The 24,522-nt window shown below is 42.6% G+C and overlaps 1 protein-coding gene across 9 annotated transcripts in view; it reads right to left on the bottom strand.

The window, feature by feature from the left end:
- The window catches only part of TENM1 (teneurin transmembrane protein 1), a 1,380,190-nt gene that overhangs the window by 69,958 nt on the left and 1,285,710 nt on the right, over positions 1-24,522 (bottom strand). For all 9 annotated transcript variants that reach the window (XM_073599409.1, XM_073599407.1, XM_073599406.1 and 6 more), the window contains one exon: positions 20,567-21,077. In XM_073599409.1, coding sequence (XP_073455510.1) covers positions 20,567-21,077 — 511 coding nt within the window. The remainder of the gene's footprint in view (positions 1-20,566; positions 21,078-24,522) is intronic.

The raw sequence follows: 24,522 nt of genomic DNA, 5'->3' as shown, positions 1-24,522 counted from the left end.
ATAGGGGTGTCCTTCCTAAGTTTTATCACTAGATGGCAGTGTCTAACAAGAAAAGACATTAGATTCCTCCAGGGTTGATATGTTTCTAGAAGAAAAGGAGAATGTTTCCATTTCAGCAGTTGCCTTTGATTGCATTGGAAGTATATAGTCACACAGAGAGTGCCAGCCAGTTAACAGTAAAAGGATGGTGGGATTTAATTTTAAAATAATTGTAATTACTTAACATGGACCTCTCAGTAACTTTTCAAGTCTGCACCAATACATTTCTGATGTGTTACAATCTGCAGCCACAGTCTGGCTTTTTTCCACACTGGATAAACACCAATTAATGCAAGGGCACATAGAAAACAATTGTTTTCTATGTGCCCTATTCACTCCACAACGCTGGTGTTATGTGTGGTGCAGAAAAATGCAGAGACATGCTGTATTTTTCTGCAGCGCACTGAATGCCACCACACTGCAGATCAACACGCAATGCTGCTGTGTGGAGGAACAAATGTCCTGCACCTGCATTGGTGTGAATGGAGCCTTAAGCCTCATACACACAATCAGATTTTCGTCAGGGAATTGTGTGATGACAGACTGTTTGCCTAAAATCTGACTGTTAGATGTTGAGCGCCACCCTTTGGACACCTTCTGCTAATGTCGTGTGTGGTGAGCATTGATTCCGAGTATGCGTGTTTGTACTTTGGACTTTTGTGTGAGGGACTTGTGTACACACGATAGGAAAATCTGACAACAGACCAATGTCCGCCGAAAATTTACTAGTCTGCGATCCAACATTTGTTGGTGGAAAGTTGGACAACAATTGTCTGAGGTACTGACGGTCGGATTTTAGGCAAACAGTCTGACATCACACAATTCCCTGCCGAAAATCCGATCGTGTATACGAGGCTTAAGAATAGATACTAAGAATTACACCCAGCATACAGAAGATTACATAAAAGAACATAAACAGAACATTATATCCAGCATGTGAGACAAAAGATGTAATACTATGCATTGTACAGAAATAAATATTATCAACCTTTTAGAAAGCGTAACCAAAAAAACAAAATCCACGTTTCCAGCTTTTTACAAAATGCTGTGGCTGACTTTCAAAGCAGTAAATATGGTAAATAGGCAATTGCTGACATGTTGTGGTGTCTGCTACTATACTGAGAATTAACTCCTGCATTTAAAAATGCATAACAGGTTCACTTTAAAACACCAGTAAGGGCCACTGCCACAACAAAGTCAGAGAATAAAGTAGATGTAAACCTCTTTCACCTTCATCACACAGTGTGCTTTAGCAAACTCATGTTCATCAAGTTGGCATAAACTACTGCTGCATGGGGGGAACTTGACATACCAACTCTCCAGAACCCACCCAGACCTCAGTCTTTGTGTTACTGGACATTCAACGTGTACAAAAATAGTCTGCTCAATGGGATTTCAGGAACCAGCCAGGGGCGTGGATAAGGGCAGGGGTGTTCAAACCCCTCCAGGGCCAAAATGAACGGCATGGTGTCACTGCTCTGCAGCCGCACATTGCGCCAGCAACAGGCAGAACTGCAGTCAGTGGCGCACAGAGTGTAATAATGCCGCTGCAGCAAGTGTAATAGATCATTAGGCATACCTGCACGCATGTTGTGGTACACCGCTAGGCCGGTCTATCGGGCTCGGGCTGAAGGCTGACAGATCTATCACCAGGCAGCACAGTGGGAGCTGGTGGTGCGTGTAGTCCTACCCACCGCACACCATGTATTCCCATTGGCTTGAAGTGCCACTCCCACCTTGGGCTTGGGAGAGGAGCTTTGCCTGGACTCTGGAGTGCAGAGTGCTTCTAAAGTGCTGTGTAACCGCCGGCCCCCCACATTCTGCTGTTCATACTAGGTAATCGTGAGTAAGCGAGAGTCTGTCTGTGATTCTGTGTTGCAATTTACAAAGTATGTGATTGAGGCTGGCTGGGCTAAATTTTGCATTGCTTGTGTTACTGACAGTTGACTGAGGCTAAGCTGAGTTTTCTATTTCTTGTGTTACTGACAGTCCAGCTTGGCACTGGCAAGATTGTTGTGGTGCTCACCGGCTTACTGATTCATCAGTTGTCACCAAAACATGTCTGCCAATGCCAGAGCCAGGCTGGACTTTCTGGCTCCCTCAGTGGCATGCCTTGGCCCTGTTTTACCCCTGGTTCATATATATGATGTACAGGAAACACTGTGCTCCCTGTGCGTTTCTGTATTACTGTATTGCAATCACACTGTGTTTTTGATCTGCTGCAGGTGTCAATTCAAAGTTAACAACTCCCCAAAAGAAGGTCACAAAGCAGTGTTTGTCTGAACCAGATCGCATTGTTGGTTTTCAGAAAAAGGTGCCTGCACTTCTTTGGTGCAATGTGGTGCGATTCAGCCCATTCAAAGTGGGCTCAATTCACACCACACAGAATCGCATGTGAATTGCACAGGAATGTGGTGCAGTTCCTGTGTGATTTACATGCAAACTATAGCGTGAATCCAGGCTTACTGTGTTGATTGCAGTGCAATCAAGGCCCATTAATTCTGAATGGGCTCAAATCACACCATAATCATGCATGCACCAATTTTGGAACCGCACTGCAACCGGTTCGCATGGTCATTTTGTGAATGCGATCTGGTGCAGGCAAACACACTGTTTTGTAACCTTAGCTTGGGGTGTCGTTAAAGTGTTTGTAAACCCTTTACAACCACTTTTTGCTACAGGTAGGTCTATAATAAGGCTTACCTGTAGCTACCCCGGATATCTCCTAAACCTGCACGGTTTAGGAGATATCCCCTGTATTAGCATGTGCCGACGTCATCAGCACATGCGAACTGAAGCAATAACATGTCCGTGCCGTTGCTTCAGCTAGTGTGCCGTTACCGGCGGCTCCCATGCACATGTGCAGGAGTGACGTCATTGCAGCTCCGGCCAATCACAGCGCCGGAGCCCGCGATACCCGGAAGTAACTCCGGAAGCGAAGTCGTTGGCCGAAGCGGTGTACGAGAATCGCTGCAGGGGCTTCGTTTTAAGGTAAGTAATCCAGAATGAGCTAGTATGCTATGCATACTAGCTCATTATGTCTTTGTCTTGCAGTTTTTTTTTTTGGGGGGGGGGTCTACAACCACTTTAAGATAGCACTGACACCCACTGCAGATTGCAAGGGGGGTGCGATTTGAATGAGGTGTATAAAACGTGCGTGGACTGAGGGTTTCCCGCATTGTGTACCTCCGCAAATCTCCTAAGCAGTAGTGTGTTTATCCTCTGCCAGTGCAGGAAGGTGTGCATATACACACCTTCTCGCACCCGCTTAGATGTGTACCTAGCCTAAAGAAAAGTCAGTGTATTCAAGGCTAGGTATGAGCCGAACACCCCCCTGTTCGGTTCGCACCAGAACATGCGAACAGGAAAAAAGTTCGTTCGAACATGCGAACACCGTTAAAGTCTATGGGACACGAACATGAATAATCAAAAGTGCTAATTTTCAAGGCTTATATGCAAGTTATTGTCATAAAAAGTGTTTGGGGACCTGGGTCCTGCCCCAGGGGACATGGATCAATGCAAAAAAAAGTTTTAAAAACGGCCGTTTTTTCAGGAGCAGTGATTTTAATAATGCTTAAAGTCAAACAATAAAAGTGTAATATCCCTTTAAATTTCGTACCTGGGGGGTGTCTATAGTGTGCCTGTAAAGGGGCGCATGTTTCCTGTGTTTAGAACAGTCTGACAGCAAAATGACATTTTGAAGGAAAAAACTCATTTAAAACTACCCGCGGCTATTGCATTGCCGACAATACACATAGAAGTTCATTGATAAAAACGGCATGGGAATTCCCCAAAGGGGAACCCCGAACCAAAATTTAAAAAAAAAATGACGTGGGGGTCCCCCTAAATTCCATACCAGGCCCTTCAGGTCTGGTATGGATATTAAGGGGAACCCCGGCCAAAATTAAAAAAAAAAAATGACGTGGGGTTCCCCCTAAATTCCATACCAGACCCTTCAGGTCTGGTATGGATTTTAAGGGGAACCCCGCGCCAAAAAAAAAAAAAAAAACGGCGTGGGGTCCCCCCAAAAATCCATACCAGACCCTTATCCGAGCACGCAACCTGGCAGGCCGCAGGAAAAGAGGGGGGGACGAGAGTGCGGCCCCCCCTCCCTCCTGAACCGTACCAGGCCACATGCCCTCAACATTGGGAGGGTGCTTTGGGGTAGCCCCCCAAAACACCTTGTCCCCATGTTGATGAGGACAAGGGCCTCATCCCCACAACCCTGGCCGGTGGTTGTGGGGGTCTGCGGGCGGGGGGCTTATCGGAATCTGGAAGCCCCCTTTAACAAGGTGACCCCCAGATCCCGGCCCCCCCCCTGTGTGAAATGGTAAGGGGGTACATAAGTACCCCTACCATTTCACGAAAAAACTGTCAAAAATGTTAAAAATGACAAGAGACAGTTTTTGACAATTCCTTTATTTAAATGCTTCTTCTTTCTTCTATCTTCCTTCATCTTCTGGTTCTTCTGGCTCTTCTGGTTCTTCTGGTTCTTCCTCCGGCGTTCTCGTCCAGCATCTCCTCCGCGGCGTCTTCTGTCTTCTTCTCCTCGGGCCGCTCCGCACCCATGGCATGGGGGGGAGGCTCCCGCTCTTCTCTTCTTCTCTTCTTCTTTTCTTCTTTTCTTCTCTTCTTCTCTTCTTCTTCATTTTCTTCTCCGGGCCGCTCCGCAATCCATGCTGGCATGGAGGGAGGCTCCCGCTGTGTGACGGCGCTCCTCGTCTGACAGTTCTTAAATAACGGGGGGGGCGGGGCCACCCGGTGACCCCGCCCCCCTCTGACGCACGGTGACTTGACGGGACTTCCCTGTGACGTCACGGGGAATGCCACAGGGAAGTCCCGTCAAGTCACCGTGCGTCAGAGGGGGGCGGGGTCACCGGGTGGCCCCGCCCCCCCGTTATTTAAGAACTGTCAGACGAGGAGCGCCGTCACACAGCGGGAGCCTCCCTCCATGCCAGCATGGATTGCGGAGCGGCCCGGAGAAGAAAATGAAGAAGAAGAGAAGAAGAGAAGAAAAGAAGAAAAGAAGAAGAGAAGAAGAGAAGAGCGGGAGCCTCCCCCCCATGACATGGGTGCGGAGCGGCCCGAGGAGAAGAAGACAGAAGACGCCGCGGAGGAGATGCTGGACGAGAACGCCGGAGGAAGAACCAGAAGAACCAGAAGAGCCAGAAGAACCAGAAGATGAAGGAAGATAGAAGAAAGAAGAAGCATTTAAATAAAGGAATTGTCAAAAACTGTCTCTTGTCATTTTTAACATTTTTGACACTTTTTTCGTGAAATGGTAGGGGTACTTATGTACCCCCTTACCATTTCACACAGGGGGGGGGCCGGGATCTGGGGGTCACCTTGTTAAAGGGGGCTTCCAGATTCCGATAAGCCCCCCGCCCGCAGACCCCCACAACCACCGGCCAGGGTTGTGGGGATGAGGCCCTTGTCCTCATCAACATGGGGACAAGGTGTTTTGGGGGGCTACCCCAAAGCACCCTCCCAATGTTGAGGGCATGTGGCCTGGTACGGTTCAGGAGGGAGGGGGGGCCGCACTCTTGTCCCCCCCTCTTTTCCTGCGGCCTGCCAGGTTGCGTGCTCGGATAAGGGTCTGGTATGGATTTTTGGGGGGACCCCACGCCGTTTTTTTTTTTTTTTTTGGCGCGGGGTTCCCCTTAAAATCCATACCAGACCTGAAGGGTCTGGTATGGAATTTAGGGGGAACCCCACGTCATTTTTTTTTTTTAAATTTTGGCCGGGGTTCCCCTTAATATCCATACCAGACCTGAAGGGCCTGGTATGGAATTTAGGGGGACCCCCACGTCATTTTTTTTTTTAAATTTTGGTTCGGGGTTCCCCTTTGGGGAATTCCCATGCCGTTTTTATCAATGAACTTCTATGTGTATTGTCGGCAATGCAATAGCCGCGGGTAGTTTTAAATGAGTTTTTTCCTTCAAAATGTCATTTTGCTGTCAGACTGTTCTAAACACAGGAAACATGCGCCCCTTTACAGGCACACTATAGACACCCCCCAGGTACGAAATTTAAAGGGATATTACACTTTTATTGATTGACTTTAAGTATTATTAAAATCACTGCTCCTGAAAAAACGGCCGTTTTTAAAACTTTTTTTTGCATTGATCCATGTCCCCTGGGGCAGGACCCAGGTCCCCAAACACTTTTTATGACAATAACTTGCATATTAGCCTTTAAAATTAGCACTTTTGATTTCTTCCATAGACTTTTAAAGGGTGTTCCGCGGCATTCGAATTTGCCGCGAACACCCCAAATTGTTCGCTGTTCGGTGAACTTGCGAACAGCCAATGTTCGAGTCGAACATGAGTTCGACTCGAACTCGAAGCTCATCCCTATTCAAGGCTAGTAATTTTTCAGGTGATTGTTTTTTTTTTCTTTTTATTCTGTGATTTATTGAAAATTAAGCTAATGTGAACACAGTGAGTGTGCTGCCTTCCACAAGATGGTGCCCTTTGTACCTGCCCAGTAAGATTGGCTATTATGCCAGGTACACACGATCGGACATTCCGACAAAAAAATCCATGGATTTTTTCCGATGGATGTTGGCTCAAACTTGTCTTGCATACATACGGTCACACATATTTTGTTGGAAATTCCGATTGCCAAGAACCATCTAAGTACAACACGTACGACGAGCTGAGAAAAATGAAGTTCAATAGCCAGTGCGGCTCTTCTGCTTGATTCCGAGCATGCGCAAAATTTTGTGCATCGGAATTGTGTACACACGATTGGAATTTACGACAACGGATTTTGTTGTTGGAAAATTTGAGATCCAGTTCCCAAATTTTGTCTGTCGGAAATTCCGACGGAAAATGTCCGATGAAGCCTACACACGGTCGGAATTTCTGACAACAGGCTCCCATCGAACATTTCCCATCGGAAAATCCGACCGTGTTTATGCGCCATTAGTTTGCACCTATTCAGTTTGGGCACTAACACTGGACAATAGCCAACAGCGTTCATAAAAACTGGAAGAAGGAAAAATCTGAAATCAGGTTCGATTTTCTAAAGGACCTGACAAAATACAATTAGGTTGTGATTGCTTACTAGGGGCAACACATATCGTTTTTCCTTTTTCCAGTCTTTATAATTTTGGCGTAATTTATTTTATTTAAAAAGACTTTTACTTAGTACCTGCTGCTGAACCCCCCCCCCCCAGAACAAAAAATTATCCAGGGCCAGCAAGGAACCTGGAACCAGCAAGCTTGTTATTTCAGTTTCAACCTTCATAACAATCATCATACCTTAAGGGCACTTTCACATTAAGCAGCGCCGGGCGTCGGCGGTAAAGCGCTGCTATTTTTAGCGGCGATTTACCATCGTTTTTGCTGCACTTTTCAGCCGCTAGCGAGGCACTTTTAACCCCCACTAACGCCCGAAAAAGGGTTAAAAGCGCCCGCAAAGCGCCGCCGCAGCAGTGCTTTGCCATCGCTTCAGCGGCGCTGCCCACTGATTTCAGTGGGCAGGGGCACTGTAGGAGCGGTGTATAAAGATGCTGTTTGCAGGACTTTTTTGAGCGTCATGTCAGCGCACCGCTCCAGTGTGAAAGCCCTCTGGCTTTCACATTGGAGTGAAAAGAGAGGCGCTTTACAGGCACTATTTTTAGTGCTATAGCTCCTGTAAAGCGCCTCAGCCTGAAAGGGGTCTTAGAATGTCTTAAGACATGTTGTACCTGTGTGCTTATTCATAAGTAGGTCTTACATCTACTTTAAATAAAGTTCATTCAGCTTGAGCTTGGAGCTGGGTTTACATTAACAAAGGCTTATGTGTGGCCTGGTTCATTAATGTATATCTTTTTGTTTGTTTCCTCAAAAAATAATCCAGCATTTCCTGCATACATTGTTACAGAATTTATTAGTATAAATGGTTGTAAACCTCAGACATGAAATTTGAACAAAGCATATCCCTCTATAGTGTGTACTTGTCTCAGCGGTTGTATTCCCATTTGTCATTTTTACCTACAGGTAAGCCTATAATAAGGCTTACCTATAGGTAAAATGAATATCTCCTAAACCTGCACGGTTTAGGAGAAATTCACCCATCATGCAGCCGCTGATGTCAGCGGCCACATGCGCACTGAAAGTCCGGGGGCTTGTGCTGGAAAATTGCTGGAACTAAGGACTCCCACGTGCATACGTCATCGCGGCTCCGGCCACTCACAGCGCCGGAGCCTGTGAACCGGAAGAAACGTTGAGGGAACATGTCAGTCCCCTCGGTGGTGACCAAGTGAGCTGCGGGAGCCTCGTTCTAAAGCAAGTATGCATACTAGCAAGTTATGCTATTGTCTCGCAGGGTTGCAGGATTTTTATTTTTTATTTGGCAGTTTACTACCGCTTTAAGAGAACTAAACCACTTTTCCTGGCTCTAATCACGTGCTTAAAAAAAGAAAAACCTCCCATTGGAATCCATGCGTCCGGCGCCGTGCATGTAGATTAGGGGACCGGTGCCCCTGCGCCTCTAATGGACGGGCCGCCACTGGTGGAGGTATTAATGTAGAATGGAATGCTTACCTATGGTTCTCCTGCAGTGCATGGAAGGTCGCCTGTGCTTCCTGAAGTTTCCCATATTTTATAGTTTTGGGATTGAAGCAATCTATGGAAAGCTGTGGAGCAAGGGAGACGGGAGCTGGGGCTCATTCAGGCATTCCCTGTTATGGAAAGTCAATGCTTTGCTCCACATTGTGCTCCTATGTTGTCACATTTTCACATGGGCTTCTGATGGAACTTTTAAGTGACCAATTTAGTACAATGTACACAAACACCCCCCAAAAAACCCAAAACAACTGTTTATTATATGCAGCAAACAAAATGTAATTTAGTTTGGGTTTACATCTACTTTAAAGTGGCTGTAAACCTCTGGCATGAAATATGAACAAAACACACCCCTCTATAGTGTAATAGTGTGTACTTGTCTCAACCCAAAGCACTAAGTGTCATTTCTGTCTGTTGCCTCGTTCCTCTGCTATCAGCATGAGTCACTTCTGACAAGTTTTCCTGACATCGCAAGATAAAAAGGTGACATGGGAGGGAGCTCCAGCACACAGCCTGTGACTGACAGGCTTAGCTCTGTTACTGTGTGCTGTGTGAGGGGGTGTCCCTTCGGTCCAATCAGCTCTCACTAAGATCTGCAGATCTTTCTGAAAGCTCAGACAAGCTGTATAAATTCTGCACTTTAAATGGATGTTGAGAAAAACTCTAGCAATACACACAAAGCTGAGCATGTGCAGTATGCCTCCAAGGCTATGTTCTATAAGGAAATGGGCTGGGAACAGTGGAAGAAGGGGAGGATCAGAGAAGACAGGATCCAACAGCCTATATTACACAATGCGGAGAACTGAAGTGTTGTAAATGTTTGATTTTCTTTTTTTAAAAAAAACAAACATGCCTATATTTACGTGCTCTGTGCAATGGTTTTGCACAAAGCAGCCCCGATCCTCTTCTTCTGGGGTCCCCCGCCGGCCCTCCAGGCCCTACCTCTTCATCGGGTATCCCCAGGCTTGCTCCTGAGTCCTGCTCTGAGTCCACTGACGCAGATAGTGAGAATCTGCCCCGCCCCCCCGCTCCCATGTCACAGCTTTTGATTGACAGCATCCGGAGCCAATGGCTCCTGCTGTTATCAATCTGTCCAATGAGGAGATCTACAGCGCTCATGAGCATCACTGGATCAGATTGGGCTCAGATTGGGCTACTGCTACTTAGGCATAATTAACATTTCTATATATTTCTTATAAGAGAGCAAATCTTCTTTTTTAGGTTTAGGTCCATTTTATGCAATATAGAGGATATGAATTCTGCAGCATTTGTCAATCTGCCCCCTAAGGAACTTTCAATTTATTGTCCCTTTATCAGCCAACCAATTTCATTTTTTTTTACAGTATGTTTTTGGATTGTGGGAAGACACTGGAGTACTCCGAGGAAGCTTACACAAACACGGGGCACACAGACTAAATGTAGCAAATAAAAAGTAACCCAGGATCTCAGTGCTTCAAGGCAAGAATATTACTCATGTAGCGACCAAGGCATTGGTTAATTCTTCCCTATTACAGGATCATAAACCTATGTGCTACATATTGGATGGTGAAACAGACAACAGTAGAAGTTCTGTTTTGCATTCTCATATACAGTATATTTGTTAATGTATGTGGTAATGGAAATAGGTTATTTTACAAAACACAGGAACATCCCACCTTAATTAATGAAGGGAATGGGATTACTAGGTAATAGGAACTAATATCCCATTAAGAAGGTACATTATCCACTAGCTGATTAACCATGTATCACGCTAAACATTGTTTGCTGTGTTGATCTAAGACTTTCAAAATAGGTGCAAAATATTGTTTCAAATGTAATCTAGAACTAAGATGTACACTAAAAATACATATATTGAATGCAAAACAAAAAAGCTGTGTCTAATTTCTATAATAAAGAGAATAAAATTATGCTGAAAGTGATCAAAACATGGTAACTTTAGAAGCCAGAACACAAATCAATAGCCATTACAGACAATTGTGCTTCCCCCACCTACAGAAATCCTCTATAGTTCTAGTCGAATGTTGCCATGGCGATCCTACAAGACAAATAACCTCGCCACAACACCCTGTTCATCTCCTGTGGTTGCTTTTGAGATCCTCCATTACCCTTGTGATAGCTATGTCTCTAAAACTATCTATAATAGATCTTCATTTTGTTGTGTTCACTAAAACATAAACAACAACAACAAAAAAAGAAAATTGCTGTTACATGTTATCATTATATTTTTCATTATATGGTAATTTTATAAAATATTAATTATATTATTATTATTAGCAGTAATTGTATTATTTAGCAGAATTTCAACATCTTATTTACAGATGCAGCAAATTGTTACCATAGATCGATAGCAACTTTGCTCAAAAGACTTTTCCCAACTGGTTTCCATTTTCTAACTGATATTCCACTGTAAAATATTTTCTAACAAAAAGCCCGTGGAAGGAATGGAATTACTGTTGGGGCTGAATTTCATGAAGTTCATGAATATGGTGAAGCTTTGTTCACTGTGAATACCCACTCATGTGTGAGGTTAAAGGAACCACTTCAGCCCCGGATGGATTTATCCCCTTCTTGACTATAGCACTTTTTGCGATACGGCACTGCGTCGCTTTATCTGACAATTGTGCGACAATTTTGAAAAACAATATTTTTTTACTTTTTGCTATACTAAATATCCCCAAAAATATATATAATTTTTTTTTTCCTCAGTTTAGGCCGATATGTATTCTTCTACATATTTGTGTTATAAAAAAAATCTCAATAAGCATATATTTATTGGTTTGCGCAAAAGATATAGCATCTACAAAATAGGGGATAGATTTATTGCATTTTTATTATACATTTTTTTTTAATTAGTAATGGCAGCATTTATCGTGACTGCGACATTATGGCAGACACATTGGACGCTTTAACACTATTTTGGGACCATTGTCATTTATACGGCGATCAGTGCTATAAAAATGCACTGATTACAGTGTATATGACACTGGCAGAGAAGGGGTTAAATGCTAGGGGGCGATCAAGGGGTTAAGTGTGTCCTAGGGAGTTATTCTAACTATGGGGGGGGGGGATTGTCTCACTAGAACATGACAGAGGGGAATGCTCCCGATGACAGGGAGCAGTAGATCTCTGTCCTGTTGCTAGGCAGAACAGGGAAATGCCTTGTTTACATAAGCATCTCCCCGTTCTGCCACTCTGTAAAAGGATCGCGGGCCCCCCGAGGGACATCATGTCCGCAGAGCCGTGGGCACGCTCACGGAGTATGTGGCGTGCGGGCACCCACAATGCCGCGATTTATAGGGGACGTACCTGTACGCACATTTGCCCAACCATGCCATTGTGCCGACATATATCGTTGTGCGCTGGTCGGCAAGGGGTTAATAAAAAAAAGAAGAAAGAACACACGATAGGGGAACATTTGCTAACTCGATGTCCGCTGGGGGGCCATGATCGTGAGAGGCAGAACGGGGAGGCGCCTATGTAAACAAAGCATTTCCCTGTTCTGTCTAGCAACATGACAGGAATCTCCTGCTCCCTGTCATCAGGAGCAGTGATCTCTGTCATGTTGTAGTGAGCCCATCCCCCCACAGTTAGAATCACTCCCTTGATCGCCTCCTAGTGTTTAACCCCTTCCCTGTCAGTGTCATTTACTCTGTAATCAGTGCATTTTTATAGCACTGATCGCTGTATTAATGTCACTGGTTACAAAATAGTATCAAAAGTGTCCGATGTGTCCACCGCAATGTCACTGTCATGATATCATGAAATCGCAGATCGCCGCCATTACTAATAAAAAAAAAAAAATTATAATAAATATGCAATAAATCTATCCCCTATTTTGTAGATGCTAAAACTTTTACACAAACCAATCAATATACGCTTATTGAGATTTTTTTTTATAACAAAAATATGTAGAAGAATACATATACACTTATTGAGATTTTTTTTACCAAAATTATGTAGAAGAATACATATCGGCCTAAACTGAGAAAGAAATTATTTTTTTTATATATTTTTTGGGGATATTTATTATAGCAAAAAGTAAAAAATATTGCTTTTTTTTCAAAATTGTCGCACTTTTTTCGTTTATAGCGCAAAAAATAAAAACTGCAGAGGTGATCAAATCCCACCAAAAGAAAGCTTTATTTGTGGGAAAAAAAGGATGTCAATTTTGTTTGGGTGCAACGTCGCACGACCACACAATTGTCAGTTAAAGTGACGCACTGCCGTATCGCAAAAAGTGCTTTGGTCAGGAAGGGGGTAAATTCTTCCGGGGCTAAAGTGGTTAATTATGTATATGTACTGTATACTATACAGTATTTGGCTGAATGACACCCCGCATATCTTCTGGATCAGTAATATCATCAGAGATAAAAAAAAAATTTCACAATAACCACAGACATGAGCAGGTACGGCTATTCTGTCATCTGATTTTCACTGCTTTAAATTATTTTAAAGTGAGCGTATGCCTTGTGAAAAGCATTTTGTTTTATTTTGATATTTTTTTGCTTAAAAACCCTTCTGGGGTTTTGACTGTGACTTTAAATGCTTGCAAACCCTCACATATACCCAGTGAAGTGACTCGCCTCAGGTGATACACAGGTATGAAACAAATCTCCCTACATAAGTTCTACTTGTTTATCTGCAGTTGTTCTCTTCTCTGCATCCTTTCCCTCTTATCTATAGCCTTTCAAAGTCTAAAATTTACACAGCTTCTCTGAGAATCCAGAAAGCAGGGGGTGGAGAGATGAAATTACACTCTGCAGAGCTCAGTGAGAGCTGATTGGAGGGAAGGGACACCCCCCCCCATCACACTGCATACAGTAACAAGGCTTTCAATCACTGGTTCTGTGCTGCAGCTCCCTCCCCTGTCACCTTTTTTTCTTTTGGTGTCAGGAAAACTTGTCAGATGTGACTCATACAGAGGAACGAGGCAGCAGACAGAAATTACACTTAATGACGTAATTATAACAAGAACACACTATAGAGGGTTATGCTTTTGTTCATAGTTTACAACCACTTTAATGCCACAATTGGGAGATTCTCTTCACTTCATGTTCTATCAGACAGGATGTGGGGGTACATCTCCAACAGCAGCACAGGGGTTTATTTACTAAAACTGGAGAATGCGAAATCAGGCTCACTTCTGTATAGAAAACCAGTCAGCGTCCAGGTTTTATTGCCAAAGCTTAATTGAACAAGCTGAGGTAAACCCCACTGACAAAATAAAAAGTGATTTCTTTAAGTCTCCTATGTTTATTGTATGGGTCCATGTGCAGATTTTAAGCAGGACAAAAAAAGAGGGGGGTTACTTCAATGGAGCCCCAGATAGGAGAATTAACTGCTCTGTTCCTCTAAGAGCCCTTTCACACTGGGGTGGGGGCGGTGTCGGCGGTAAAGCGCCGCTATTGTAAGCAGCGCTTTACTGTTGGTATTCGGCCGCTAGTGGGAGGGTTTTACCCCCTGCTAGCGGCCGAGAAAGGGTTAAAAACCACCGCAAAGCGCCTCTGCAGAGCTGTCCCACTAATTTCAATGGGCAGGAGTGGTGAAGGAGCGGTATACACTCCGCTCCTTGACCACTCCGAAGATGCTGCTAGCAGGACTTTTTTTCCCGTCCTGCTAGCGCACCGCTCCAGTGTGAAAGCCCTCGGGGCTTTCACACTGGAGGCAAAGCAGCGGCTGTTTCGGGTCGGTTTGCAGGCGCTATTATTAGCGCAATAGCGCCTGCAAACCGCCCCGTGTGAAAGGTCCCTAACTCTTCCTCACGCACTTCAAAACCAGTGCGCTGTTTGATCACCTCAGCTCCCGGCATAGATTGGTTGACCCCGGTGTCATACGTACTATACCTCATTCACAGTGAGCCCTTGTAAGTATTTTGAGATACATCTCTCTATCCCCCTTTGGATAGGTTCCATTATAATCCACTAATAATATTTGTATTATATCTTGTAGACACATTATCAGCACCCGCCCCTGATGAGTGTGAAACACACGAAACGCGTCGGTCATTACTACTTTGGGATGCAGATACAAAGCCCCCCTTGTTACCATCTGTTTTGGGCATTCTGGGTGGTCTTGGGATGTCTCTCCACACCCCGATGAAATTCCTCACAATTTCTTTTTTTGTTCTGATTTTGCAATGTTTGGTCTCACTGTCTCATTTGCAAGTATTTTCAATATAACTTTGTACCATTATGAACTTATTAGAATGTTACTGATCAATCAGACCACTGTGGGGCACTTGGCTACTATACTCGGATGTACCCCAGTTGCCTGTATTGCATGCACACTTTCAATAGTGTGTATGAACAAACATGAAATTACATTTATTATAATGTGTTTTACCTATGTGGTTTTTGTTATTGATTTGTTTCATGATTTTATGACATTAAATGTGTACTTTTATTGAATCTATCTCCACCATGTCTATGGCCTCAATTAAAGTCCCAAACTTTCCCACAACCTCCAAATAGGGATGGAGGCACATTCTATATGTGCCTCATATAAAGTCCCAAACCTTCCCAGTGCTTCCTTATATTAGGGATGGAGGTTCATAGACTGGACTGACAGCCCTCCTCTTTTTCCCTGTCACCCAGGTGTGAGATCATTCAGCCCGGCATATTCAACCATTATATCTGGGCTTATGCTCTCGAGACACTGGTCTCCTTTGCATATCAGTGAGAGGATTCAGCACAGATATCTGTGCTTTGAGCCCCTCTCCCTTTTGAGGTGTATGTCCTGGGTTTGCTTTCTGTCTTTTGCCGGGAGCTGCGATGCGCTCTGCGTGTCTATGTCCCCTCCGTCCCCTTGTGCTTCGCCTTGGGGGGAGGGGGCTCTCCCACAGCGCATCGGCGCCACGCCTCCTGCTTCTCATGTGCCGTCTGGTCTTGACGCTATCACGTCAAGCACGTGACGTTGCTATCTCAGCCGGCTTGGCGGGGGAAGTGAGCGTCTGTCAAGGGCGGTCCCTATCGCCGGCGTCGGAGCTCCTCCCCTCTCTAGCCGTGCCCGCGTGACGCTGGTGGCGGGCAGCGTGTACGTGTGCGGAGCGGTATATCTGGCTTCCCCGGGCACAGCTCCCCATTGCCTTTCAAACATCTGACGCTGCAGTTCACCTTACCATTCTCTCCCAGCAGTGACCTTGGTAAGCTATCTTGGACGATTGCTCACTACAAATTAGGTATCACTTCCCAACATGGATGAACACCATGATAGCTTGATACTATGTATCCGTGCAGACTTCCTGACATCTTGATACTATTTATCTTTCCAGATGCTGTTTGGTGGCCACTTTGGTTCCAACATTTTGACTTACCACGTATATATCCCCTTGCTGTGTCCCGTGTTTTTTCTGGGGAGTCTTGGATGTATGCCCTGCCAGCGCGCTGTTTGATCACCTCAGCTCCCGGCATAGATTGGTTGACCCCGGTGTCATACGTACTATACCTCATTCACAGTGTGCCCTTGTAAGTATTTTGAGATACATCTCTCTATCCCCCTTTGGATAGGTTCCATTATAATCCACTAATAATATTTGTATTATATCTTGTAGACACATTATCAGCACCCGCCCCTGATGAGTGTGAAACACACGAAACGCGTCGGTCATTACTACTTTGGGATGCAGATACAAAGCCCCCCTTGTTACCATCTGTTTTGGGCATTCTGGGTGGTCTTGGGATGTCTCTCCACACCCCGATGAAATTCCTCACAATTTCTTTTTTTGTTCTGATTTTGCAATGTTTGGTCTCACTGTCTCATTTGCAAGTATTTTCAACATAACTTTGTACCATTATGAACTTATTAGAATGTTACTGATCAATCAGACCACTGTGGGGCACTTGGCTACTATACTCGGATGTACCCCAGTTGCCTGTATTGCATGCACACTTTCAATAGTGTGTATGAACAAACATGAAATTACATTTATTATAATGTGTTTTACCTATGTGGTTTTTGTTATTGATTTGTTTCATGATTTTATGACAATAAATGTGTACTTTTATTGAATCTATCTCCACCATGTCTATGGCCTCAATTAAAGTCCCAAACTTTCCCACAACCTCCAAATAGGGATGGAGGCACATTCTATATGTGCCTCATATAAAGTCCCAAACCTTCCCAGTGCTTCACGCACTTCAAAACTAAAAAAACACATTTTGGGCTGAACATGCACATTATAGAAATGCTAGCAGTTTAGCTATTATGTAATTAGCAACTGCTGTAGTCTATGAGTGACTTTAGAGATGACCATTGATTTCTGAGCACTAGTGATGAGGCCATTTATTTGAAGGAGCAAATTTACATTTGTGAGACATATTTCACGTTTTTTTGTTGTTTTTGTTTTGTTTTGTATGGACATGAAAACTTTTGGGGAGATCTCACCCAACTTCCTGCAAATAAGAGGAGCAGTTTTTGATGGGCACTGGGAAAGGAAGTCTCTGTAATGAAGACACAGACCACAAATAAAAACCTGACACAAGTTTTAACTATTTCCCATCTTTCTAAAACAATAAAAATAAATATGGCAGGAAATGGGCTTTAAAATATTATAGCTGATTTAAAGCAATTCATGAAAGACTATCCAGAAACAAACAATAAAGTGCTTCACTCTATAATATGTTTGACCTAAATTTGGGTGACTTACCTTCCTTACCACTTCCTGTCCAAGTGACAAGGTATCAAATGGGACGGGAAGTTATGTGGCCATCCTAAGAAGGGCCACAGATACCTAGACACGTACGTCATCAGAATGGGGGAGGTTTGGAACATCCCATGTTTTTTGCTACAACTTTTTTGATCCTTTTTCAGTGACTACAATTTCCCTTATCACAGAGTATAGGGGGACAGAATTTCTAATTCTCTGTTATACTTCTCAAAGCTAAAGCATAAGCATTTTGGACTTCTGGCTTTTACCTACATGAGTAATATGTATAATAATTGTGCTGAACAAAAGACATAATGTTTGTGCATTGGAAAATTGTATAATTATGTTTTGTTTTTTTGGGAAATAAAAACGTTTTAATTAAAAAAAAAAAATAAGCATTTTGGATGGAAATGGATTGGGAGTTCAATAATGCACAAAGTTCAGTAGCCAATTGCAGCCTATCAAATGTAATCGTACGCTTTTGTCATAGTAAAAACGTATATTGTGCTTTCTCAGTGAATTAACATTTCAGTTGATGTTACAATGTATTTTAAAATCACAGTTTGTGCTGGTAACTTGTTGCTTATATTTTGTAGAAAGTACACCATACATAGGTTTGAATTAATTACACCTTAAGATTTGTAGCAAAATTTACATATGGTGCTAATGTTATCTATACAAAGCCTGTTCTCTGGGGAATAGTTTTTTTTTTTTTGGAGTGCAGAGTGTCTACATGGAATAGTTGAGATGGTATATTTCCTTCCTATATAACTATACTCCTTACAGCATTGTAAAGATCCATCCTTCTTTAAAAGTACTTTGAATGAGTAAAAGACACAGAAAAACTGAATGCTTCTAATCTAAGGCAATAGGCAAGACTACATTTGAACAGAAAAATATCCATCTCCAAGATAAAATGCAGCTGCTCTTAAGTAAGAATAGAGAAGATGAATTTAATAAGAAAGGACTCAGCTGGAGATATTGCAAACCCTTAAGGGGATCTGCAAACTCCACTCACCAACTAATATGCTATACATTTTTTTTTTAAGGAGCAAACATTAAAGACGCACCAGTGATAAATGAGCAGTGCTGGCTCTTCTGATTACTGCTTAATTTTTATTTCACATTGCCATGATATAAATTAGCTATATTAGCATTAAAATCTACTTTTTAAAGGATCATCACAAGACAAAAACCAAAAGAATACATCCAAAAATTATTAAAACGTTAATTTTTGATTTCTATAGTATTATAGTTTATATGTATTATAGTTTGAGGAAGGTATATTCTGAATGTTCCCTAGATACTGCAATCTTCCTTCTGCATCTGCAGATATTTCCCCTCTTTGGGTCAATCCAAACCAGGAACTGATAGAGGCACAAAGTCAGAGAAGCCCAATGTCACTATGGCTGGGATTTCATGTGCCTGACTGGGATAAAAGGAATACAGATATATGTGTGAAATGAGCCCTGCACACACATTTCTGCTCCACTGGTCACCCCTAGACTGCATGGAGCTGTCAACACACAGCAACTGTGTGACTGCCAACAGTGATCCATTGGTACTTTGGTTTAAAGTAGACCTGCAATTAGAGAAAGATGGGGGGGGGGTCATTATTCAAAATGTTAGCCTGCATATTTATTCCAGGTAGTGGTGTTTTGTATTTGCATACATTTTGTTATGGATTGTAAAATTAATTGCCCTTTAAAAGATGCCATAATGTTGCTGCTGTGGGAGACAATATGAGGAGAACTGATCAAGCTGGCTATGTGTGTATTAAATAAAGACAGTAAACAGCAGTCTCTCTGCAGCTCTGAGACATAACAAGTGACTTAAAATATTTACCACCTGGTTCTGGGAGAAGATTCCAGAATATAGGGCAGGGAGAGTCAAATGGCCAGTATAAATATTTATCATGCCAGAGCTAATCCCTGGAAGGAGGCCTCCAAAAGGTGTTTGGGAGGCCTGAGCACAGTGTCCTTTCCTCTCCAGAGATAGCTAGTGAGGGCATCATACTAAAGTCCTGGTCCTGTGAAGGATCTTTTGACTCTCTCAGTTAAGAACTATCTATGGATGCTGGGTGGCAGACAGATCCTGGGACATTATAAGTAAAGACCTTGCTGTGGACTCATGGGTATGCAATTGCTAGAAGGGAACTAAGTGCCAGAAGATGCTATATGGACTGAGATTGCTCTTATAGAGTCTTAGATATACTGTCCATCCCCCTGTTACCTCCAAGAAAGGCTGCCTAGAGATGATTAGTGAGAAGGTGTCCTCCTGTTATGTTTGCTATTGTTTGGAGTTTCCTGATCCCTAAACCCCTCTCCTGTTCAAGTTACTTATTCAATTTTTCTAAAAAGTCATCCCCTAGAACTGTGTCTGTGGCAGGCAGCAGCTTACTATGGTAAAACCTGTCTATTTTAGCAGCCCCTCCGAGGGTGAGCGCAACATGTGGAAGATGTGTTATATGTGCTTATAGCCAGTGCTTTTGGGAGTAGTTAGCATTTTATAAAATAAACATATTTGGGAATTTTAAATGATGCCAGTGTGTTCTCTGTTCATTTTACAGTGTTGTTTACAGTATTTCCATTCTAAAGAGAGTTACAAAGTAGTGGATCCTACTACATATTCTGCTATGCTTTGAGTTATATTTTCTAAGAGCACTTTAAGGGGAACTTTGAAAAGTTTGGATACGAATAGTTTGTATCTTTTATCACTTGAGTGCTGATGGTTGAATTGAGTGCTGATGGTTGAATTGAGTGCTGATGGTTGAATTTGACTAAAGTTGAAAAGAGTCTACTCTGAAGATTATTGAATTACCAAAACAAAAGCCCATAACAAAACACGTCTGGATGGATGAAGTAAAAGTTAACATGTGGAAAATCACTATTATGATTTCAAAAATGATTTTCTACATTGGTATAGGCATTGCCACACATTTGGCAACCTCTCCCTCTCTCTTTGTACCAAGCCATGTTTGCACATTATATAGAACTTTGTCGCATAGCACTGCTTTATTGAATTTCTTATGCATGTTTTTTTAATGCTAGCCTAATAGAGTTTACTTATTGTGGATCTTATTTAAGAAAATAAAACTTCCAGGTAGCTTATACTGTAACTGATTTTGCAGCATTAACTATTCAGCAAGGTGCAATTTTTGGCATTACGTCACTAGACTGCATACCCACAGTCTGTATACAAATTATATATATCTGCATTATATGAAAAAACAAAAGCTGAACTGTGGATTTGCATAGCTCACATTTGTTTGAACATTCAAGTCCTGAAAAGCAACATAATGTTACATAAGAGTTCCTTTTTTTTTACTTACTCATACACAGTTGTCCAACCATTCTCATTGCTTTTAGTAGCCAGTAGTCCTGTATTGCCATGGTATGTCAACAGTGCCAAGTTATATCCTTGAGCTGATATTCTTTTTAACACTCCATTGCTACTGATGGTAAGCCAGTAGACCTGACCTCCAGGGACCACCAACCATAATGGCATACCTCCAGCATCTCTTCGTACATGTACTGAGTTTCCATTGCTGCTAGTGATGGAGATAACATCCCCATCTCCATTATATGTGAAATTATACACATAGTCTCTAGTTATGAGGTTTAAAGTGTGAAGATGTGTCCCATTGGTACTGAACTGATACAATTCTTGGTCTGCTGGAGAGGCAACCTCATACATATTCATGGAATTCAGATGCGGCTTGTTCCTAGTGACTGCTCGGATGCGTATGTTGCCAAGATCAGCTATGTACAGTGTACCATCTGGAGATACAGCTAATGATGAGGGCGCTTTTAGCCTGGCATCTTTTGCAAATCCGCCATCACCTAAGGGACAAATAACATCCAATGTGTTAATCTATAAATTGAAAACATTTTCTTATGGGAAAGGACTGTAAACAGAAGAAATTTTAAATTCTCAGCCTACTTTAAAAGCTTTAATTTCCAATGGTATCCTTTTTAGAGTGAATCAGCAAAGATTAGCATTATTGCACATTTATCTCAGCAATATCAATTTTTGAAAACTCAATACCCGCTGCTTTAAAAATTGTTTTTTTTTTCAGCTACATGTACAGTGCCAGGACATCTGCCGTATTTCCATACACAGCAATCTCTACAATGTATTACTAAAACTGCATGTAAATAGACATTTCCTCATGAGCATTAGCATAATGGGGGCAGATCATTAACAGTTACATAAAAATACCGCACATACACATACAGTTATATAAATTCTCATACATACACGGTACATTTACAAGGTAGGCCATAAAAAATCATGATATAAACTAGCTGTGAGTGATCTGAGTATCACTAGTTATATTGAGTCACCCTATGATGAATTATTACTAAGGTTAGCTTAGATCAGTTGCGACTCAGACTGCCTTGGACACTTAGTAGCATGTTTTGCTATTTAATAAGGAGTTATAAAGTTGGAGTGATTCCAAACTGACATAACTGCATTGAAAATGAATCAGAAGTTTTTGGATATCAGTGCTGCCCATATTTCATCATTGCAAGTGCATATAGTATATAAAGAACATACCCTGGAGCAGGAAAAAATTACTAGAACTACTCATATATTACACTGTTCATATGATAGAAATGTTGCAAAGCAACCTGATTGCCCTTTGCAATAAGCAGGAGATCTGTTTTTTTGGCTCCATTGATTTGGTACTAGTGCTTTAAAGTGTAAGAGCTCTTTTCTACTGCTCAACACTCCTAGCCCTCCACGCCATCCATACCTTACCTAGACATAAAAATGCTGCAGATAGACACTGCCCAGCATGCTCGGGTCTGGACAGAGTGTACAGGCCCTAAGCCTGGTGTACTCTGCAAGCCTTGTACTCAGCCCTGTGGTGCTTTCATAAGTAATAATAACTTATCTTCACACAGGTGCTTGTGTAAAATATGGGCCCTACTTTCTATAGAAGAGCCTGGTACATGTATAAGGCCAGGAGGATACAGTGCATCTGGAAAGTATTCACAGCGCTTCACTTTTTCCACATTTTGTTATGTTACAGCCCTAATCCATAATGGACTGAAGGTATTATTTTCTTGAAAATTCTACAAACACTACCCCATAATATGTAATAAACAGTGTTTAAAAGTAATCTAAAAACAGACTAAAATATCACACTAAACAGCGCTAATGTTGAGCAAACTATGATAAACATGTGGCCAACTACACATGCAAAAAAGTCCTTTATAAGAAAAGTGATGAAGAGTTCAGAGTGCAGTTCATAAAGCATTCATCAGGTGATCATGAAAAAAACTCTCAGCGTGCACCTTCCACCGATCACTCCAGATTCCACTCTGTGCGAACACACTCCCCTCAGGGGGTTAAACTCACCAGAGCTAGAAAGTAATAAAGCATCCAAAAGGAAAAACAATTCACACCACCAGCTGCTGTTAACACCACTCCAGAGGGATCTCAGATGTTCAGGGCTCACAATAAGTCAAAAACAAGAAGAGAGGCGCACATAGCGTAATCCTGTTTATTGACTGTACATCCCTTAAAACGCATACACAAACCCCCCTTCAATAAATATACGTACATCCATATTCATAGTAGATTTGCAATCAATCAAGCAGGTAGTAAGGAGCGTTTTACTTCACCGCAACAAGCCAGTACCTCTGCCCAGGAATACCCCATAATGACAATGTGAAAGAAGTTTCTTTTAAATCTTTGCAAATTTATTAAAAATAAAAAACAAAAAAATCCCACGTACATAAATATTCACAGCCTTTGCCATGACACTCAAAATTGAGTTCAGGTGCATCCTGTTTCCACTGATCATCCTTGAGATGTTTCTACAACTTGATTGGAGTCCACCTGTGGTAAATTCAGTTGATTGGACATGATTTGGAAAGGCACACGCCTGTCTACATAAAGGTCCCACAGTTAACAGTGCATGTCAGAGCACAAACCAAGCCATGAAGTCCAAGGAATTGTCTGTAGACCTCCGAGACAGGATTGTATTGAGGCACAGATCTGAGAAAGGGTACAGAAAATTTTCTGCAGCATTGAAGGTCCCAGTGAACACAGTGGCCTCCATCAATCTGTAATATGGAAGAAGTTTGGAACAACCAGGACTCTTCCTAGCGCGGACCACCCTGCCAAACTGAGCGATCGGGGGAGAAGGGCCTTAGTGAGGGAGGTCACCAAGAACCCTGACAGTCACTCTGACAGAGCTCCAGAATTTCTCTGTGGAGAGAGGAGAACCTTCCAGAAGAACAACCATCTCTGCAGCACTCCACCAATCAGGCTTGTATGGTACTCCTCAGTAAAAGGCACAAGACAGCCCGCCTGGAATTTGCCAAAAGACAACTGAAGGTTTCTCAGACCATGAGAAACAAAATTCTCTGATCTGATGAAACAAAGATTGAACTCTTTGGCCTAAATGGCAAGCATCATGTCTGGAGGAAACCAGGCACCGCACATCACCTGGCCAATACCATCCCTACAGTGAAGCATGGTGGTGGCAGCATCATGCTGTGGAGATGTTTTTCAGTGGCAAGAACTGGGAGACTAGTCAGGATCGAGGGAAAGGTGAATACAGCAATGTACAGAGACATCCTTGATGAAAACCTGCTCCAGAGCGCTCTGGACCTCAGACAAGGGTGAGGGTTCGTCTTCCAACAGGACAACGACCCTAAGCACACAGCCAAGATAACAAAAGAGTGGCTACGGGACAACTCTGTGAATGTCCTTAAGGTAGCCCAGCCAGAATGCAGACTTGAACCTGATTGAATGTCTCTGGAAAGATCTGAAAATGGCTGTGCACCAAAGCTCCCCATCCAACCTGATGGAGCTTGAGAGGTCCTGCAAAGAAGAACTGCCCAAAAATGGGTGTGCCAAGCTTGTAGCATCATACCGAAAAAGACTTGAGGCTGTAATTGTTGCCAAAGGTGCTTCAACAAAGTATTGAGCAAAGGCTGTGAATACTTGTCTACATGGGATTTTTTTCGTTTTTTCATTTTTAATAAATTTGCAAAGATTTCAAACAAACTTCTTTATCGTTGTCATTATGGGGTATTGTTTGTAGAATTTTGCGGAAAATAATTTATTTAATCCATTTTGGAATAAGGCTGTAACATAACAAGATGTGGAAAAAGTGAAGCGCTGTGTCTGAGATTTTATTTCTCGCTTTGGTAAAGCAAAAGGAGGATAAACTGTTGCCTATATATGGCTATTGAGAGCACAAGCATAATAGTGTATGTGCACATCAACAATCCAGTATATAAAAGACAGCAGATGTTGCAGCACCTG

Source organism: Aquarana catesbeiana, linkage group LG09, assembly GCF_042186555.1.
Source record: "Aquarana catesbeiana isolate 2022-GZ linkage group LG09, ASM4218655v1, whole genome shotgun sequence".
NCBI classification, from domain to species: domain Eukaryota; kingdom Metazoa; phylum Chordata; class Amphibia; order Anura; family Ranidae; genus Aquarana; species Aquarana catesbeiana.
This window is presented reverse-complemented; position numbering and strand designations above follow the sequence as displayed.